Source organism: Cupressus sempervirens, chromosome 3 (assembly GCF_028749045.1).
Source record: "Cupressus sempervirens isolate cs-2001-9-10 chromosome 3, ASM2874904v1, whole genome shotgun sequence".
NCBI classification, from domain to species: Eukaryota; Viridiplantae; Streptophyta; class Pinopsida; order Cupressales; family Cupressaceae; genus Cupressus; species Cupressus sempervirens.
Window position 1 is genome coordinate 236,117,053 of NC_143120.1, and position 5,462 is coordinate 236,122,514.

General features: G+C 37.7%; 1 protein-coding gene across 1 annotated transcript; it reads right to left on the reverse strand.

The window, feature by feature from the left end:
• Window positions 1-3,765: 3,765 nt before the first annotated feature.
• Window positions 3,766-5,098, reverse strand: LOC149565730 (F-box/kelch-repeat protein At1g80440-like). The gene has a single exon (XM_089817239.1). It carries the CDS (start codon window positions 5,049-5,051, stop codon window positions 3,996-3,998), a length of 1,056 nt encoding a protein of 351 aa, XP_089673365.1. The 5' UTR covers window positions 5,052-5,098; the 3' UTR covers window positions 3,766-3,995.
• Between the last annotated feature and the right edge of the window lie 364 nt (window positions 5,099-5,462).

The following is a 5,462-nucleotide window of genomic DNA, read 5'->3' on the forward strand; positions in this document are numbered from 1 at the left end:
AGCATTCCCCTATTTTTGCCTCTTCCTCTACTCTTTCAGATCATCTCCCTATAACTACTCTCATTAACATTAGAAATGCTCTTGCTCCTTGCCTTCATCCTAATGAAAAATTTATCCTTAATACTTCATTGCTTAATGACCAAGACTCTTGTGTTGTTGTTAAGATGGTTAGGTTGTTTAATCTTGCTAATAATTTCTCCTCTCAAGTTGATAGGTGGAATAGAAATGTCTCCTTGTGGAGGAAAATTTTCCAAACCCTTGTCCAAAGGAAGGCGAAAAACTATAGAAGAGTGGAAAATGTATTAAATGAATGCCTTCATCTTGCTGAAATAGATATGCAAGCTAATCCCACTTCCATTCCTCATGTTGAACGTGTCTCAGCTACCAAAGATAAACTGAGGAAACATCAACATATTAAAACCATTGGAGCCTCTGTTAGAAGCTGTCAGCAATGGTTGAAATATGGGGATAAGGGTTCTAAATTCTTCTTTAATTACCTTAAACAAAAGCAGAGTAAGGAGAAAATTGATAGAATTGTGGTTGATAACTAGGAGCTCTGTGATATTAATGACATTGTTGTTGCATTCGAGAAGTTCTACAAAGCCTTATTCAATTCTGAGAACATCAACAATACCAAAGAGCTTAGAAGTAGATGTCAGAAGCTTATTCCCAAGAAAATTTTTGAGGATGTTGCCTCGTCCTTAGGGCTAGGATCTCGGTTCAGGAGATCTCTAATGCTATATCTGCCCTCAAAAAAGATAAAGTACCTCGGCTTGATGGTCTCCCTGCTGAATTTTAAAAATCCAATATTGATTGGATTGCCAAGGACTTATTTGACTTATATTCAGAAGCCTATGATCGTGGCACACTTGGAAATTCTATCAATATAGGGATTATCAAACTTATCCCTAAGGATGGACATAAGTCCCTTATCAAGAATTGGTGGCCAATTACTTTGCTTAATGTTTCATATAAAATTTTGGCCAAAGCCTTGGCTTCTCGGCATGTTAATGTTCTTCCTAAGTTCATATGTCCTACTCAGACATGATTTATTAAGGGTCTCTATATTTTAGAGAACCTTGTCACCAGTTGGGAGTCAATGGATTAGGCTAAGACTTCGCATCAAAACTTTGCTATATTTCTTTTGGATTTTGAGAAAGCCTATGACCGCGTTGAATGGGAATTTATCTTTTCTATTCTTCAAGCATTTGGATTCCTTGATGAATTTTTTTGGTATATTCAAGTCTTGCTTAAGGATTCATCTTCTCGAATTGAAATCAATGGTTTTCTATCTAATCCTATACCTCTATCCTAGTCCATTCGACAGGGATGTCCCCTTGCTCCTGCTCTTTTTGTCATTGCTTCTGATGCCTTGTACTATATCCTCAGAGATAACACTATTTCTCCCAAATTTAATGGGATTTCTCTCCTTGATAATTTTGAGCTTCTTAATATCCAATTTGCGGATGATACTTCGCTTTTCCTTGAACTATCTTGTAGTAATATTCAGCATCTTAATCTTAAACTTGATCTGTTTGAGACCATTTCTACAGCTCGCATTTCCAAATCCAAACCTGTTATGCTTGGTTAGAAAGAGGAGCCTCCTGATTGGTTTCTCCAGTTTGGATACTCATGGCGTGGACCTAATAAGGTTGTCAGATATTTGGGGGTTCCTTTTTCCATCTCCCCGTCTCTCAAAGACATGTGGATTTGGATTAAGGATAAAATTGTTAAGAAGCTCTACAAGTGGGATAACATGGTGTTTTCGCTTGTTGGTAGAGTGCAGGTGTGTCAGAAAATCTTGTCATCCTATAGTATATACTATTCCTCTGTCTGGATGTTTAGTAACTACCAAGTGTTTGAGATTCAGAAAGCCATTAGGAGATTCTTATGGTCTGATGGCAAAGGTCATAGGAAGAAACATGTTGTTAAATGGAGTTGGTGTCATGTTGCCAAGAACTCTGGTGGCTTAGGCCTAATAGACCTTAGGATACAAGGAATTTCCCTTGCTGCTAAGTGGATTTTTTAGGCTCTTGATGTTCAATAACCTTGGAAGATTCTTCTTAGAAATAACATTCAGTCCAATTATCCTAAGCAAGCCAAACATTGGAAAAATCTTCCTTTTGTTGATCTAGTTGTTGGATCCTTCCTTGTCTCTGTCCAGGGTTCCCTGGTTTTCAAGTCTATCTGGAAAGCTTGGGAGCTTGTGAGGGGTTTCATCTATAATTCCAACTTTGCTAGCAATAACTCTATTCACGATGACCGTTCTATATGGTGGAATCTGGAACATAATGGTAAGCCTCTTGCCATGACTCAAGGCTGTTTTGTTAAATTTTGGAATAGCCTTGGTATCCAGAGTTTTATTGACATTTTGGGGAATGATAACCTTGTTAGTTGGCAGGATATTAGAATCAAGTTCGATCTTCCTATCTCCCATAAACGTATGTATAATATGGTTGCCAATGCCTGCCACAATCTTAATCTTCCCTGTAGGTGTGATGTGGACTCTCATAGATTTCTGAATTTCCGTTGGGATGATGGATCTCTCCTACATAAAATTAAAGCTAAAGCTATATATAAGGTCCTCAATAAAGACAACTTTGTTATTTCTCACCTTAATACCACTTGGTATATGAACTTGAACTCTCTTGAATGGCAAAAAATTCTTGACAGATTTTGGAAATCACATATTCCCCCCAAAATCTTACATTTTAAATGGCAGCTTCTTCTAGATAGACTTCCTGTTAAAAATCATGTTGGTGATACTAAACTTTGTACTATTTTTCGGGTTCCTGAAATTTAAGGCATATATTTTTTACTTGTCAATTTGCTAGGATTATATGGAAGTTTTTTGGAATTTCTATAGCTGATCATGTTCCTGTTTTAGATATCATTCTTGGCAACATATCTGGTCTTAAAAAAGATGCTATTTTTTTTCTGGAACATTCTATCCTCTCATATTCTTTGGTTTATTTGGAAATGTAAAAATGAGGACAAATTTCAAGATGTTGGTAGATCTCTTACTTTGTATCATTTGAAACTCATCCATTTTAAGATTGTCTCACAGTTTTGCTGCATTATGAAGCTCGAGATGGACAAGCTAAAAAGATTCCTCCATGATGGGCTTACTACGATGTTCATTTATGAGATGAAGCATGAGCTAGATTTGACCACCATTCTTGATAACCAGACTGCTTTTGGAAAAGCTCTTAAGGAGCTGCTCAAGGAAATACATGAGAACAGAGGCCCCTTTTCTGATAGACTTGACTTCTTTGCTCAACTTCTCGAGTTGAAGAAAGTCGTGTGGATGAAAGGAGAGCTAGGATGGACAGCTTGGTTCGATGATCATGATGATGTTATGGAATAGCTTATCTGTCTCCTCTTTTTGTAATCTTGTTAGAACTGCTACTTAATGTGTTAGTTGGCTGATTTTGGCTGATAGTTGGACTTTGAGATTGGTGGTTGAGGCTCGCTTCCCCCTCCCCCCCCCCTCTTTTGATATTGTACCTTTTTTGTTCTCTCGATTATTTAAATTTTTTTTAATTTAAAAATTTTAAAATATATATATATAATTTTTCTCTCACATGATAAAATAATATTTTTAATTTAATTTAAAAAGTGTCAAAAATTGACACAAATCTAAACAAATATAATTTGCAATTTAAAACCTCGTATATCATTTTCACAATTCCTTATACATACCATTTATGATCTATTATTTCAATTTTACCCAACATATCAATTTCTCAAATTCTGCTGTAGAAATTCTGCTTATCAAACCTGAAAATAATCTTCATGATGATAAAAATTAAATGGACTCATTATTTGAGAAGTTGCATAACTTAATGCACCAAAAGAACTCTCAGCCTATCAGTTTTTAGCTAATGAGTGCCTATTGAGGTATTTATTACACATTCAAGTTATTCATTGGTAACATTATGAGGGCTTCTTCTGTGGCAAGAACTCATTACCACTGAATCCACACTCAAGAACAGTCAAAACTCCAAGGTAACAGCAGCTCGCATAAAATTGCCATGGAGGCCCGATGGTCTACTAATCTCCATCAAATTGAATGTTCCTCCTGTCTCAGTAGACGGTGAAAGCGTATAAAAACTTTGGAGCCCAAATTCGTCTTGTTTGTGCACAAAGATTTTATTGCTAACCACAACAGCGAACATAACATCTTCCCACCAATCCTCTGTTGGAAGAGGCCCTACAATATGCAGCATATCTTGGGTATAGTCATATTCAGTCAGTCCCCTACCAGAGAAGAAATAAAAGCGCCCACATGTTGTTACGAAGCTTGAACTGGGGAACCTATACTCCAAAGTTTTCCAGCTTCTGGCGTAGGAATCTAAGACCTCAAAAGTGGGAGAATATCCATTTACATAGATCTCATGAAAAGTGGAAGAAGGAGGTCCGATTACAAAAAACTTACCGTCAACAAAAGCACCGCGGGATTCATTCATGGGGGTGTTCATATTGGGGAGATTCTCCCATTTGTCCTCCTCCACATCGTAAACAAAAGCATTACGAATGGGCTGAAAAGGCTTGCGGGGCCTTCTGGACCATTTCCGCGTCCCTCCCGCAATATAAATCAGTCCCCGCGCCAAATCCGCTGCAGAGGCAAATCCTGAACCATTTTGCCGAACTGGCATTTCTGCACCTTGTTTCCATTTCGAGCAACCGAAATCGTAGAGCCACACGTCGCTACCCCTCATCAGAACCAGTTTTTGTTTCACGAAATGGCAGTGAAAGGTGTCCCGGCATTGTTCTTCTTCTTCTCCCGGAATGGGCGGCAGACTTTTGCAGGAACTCTTCTCCGGGTTGTATACCGCTACTCTGTTGCCAACGCCGTTAATTTCCTCAACAACACAGACGCGTTGCTCGGAAATATTCAATCTTTTTCTTTCTTCATAAAAATGAGGGCTTGTCAATGCGGCGTTCCAACTTTTGCAGACGCATCCGAGATTGTGGTGGGAATTCAAGTCCACCCTCACCAGGCATTGCCGGCCAATATCATCTAACAGACCAGGAAACAGAGATTCCATTGCAGTTTCTGGAGTAAAACGGCTCTTCAGCGTCTAAAATCAGTTTAGACAATTATAACCAAAAGAGTAGGTTATAAGAGATGCAAGTTTAAAATATCTATATGAAGAGGCAGTTTGCGATTTTTTATTTTGAAAAATGTGTTATTTTAGTAATTACATGTTTTCTTCTGTCATAGTAATCGTCATGGAGAAAAGATAGGAAGAAGAGTAAGGGCTCGTTTAGTGAGTGGAATAGGAATACGTATTCCGAAATACGTATTCTGGAATAGAACGTATTCCTGTTTTCTGTTTGGTTCAGCGAATATTTGATGGGAATTCGCGGACCCGAAAATTTATATTTTCTAAAATTAAAAAAAATGGAATAGAAATACGTATTCCAATACCACCTATTTTGGTGGAATTGCAAAACTC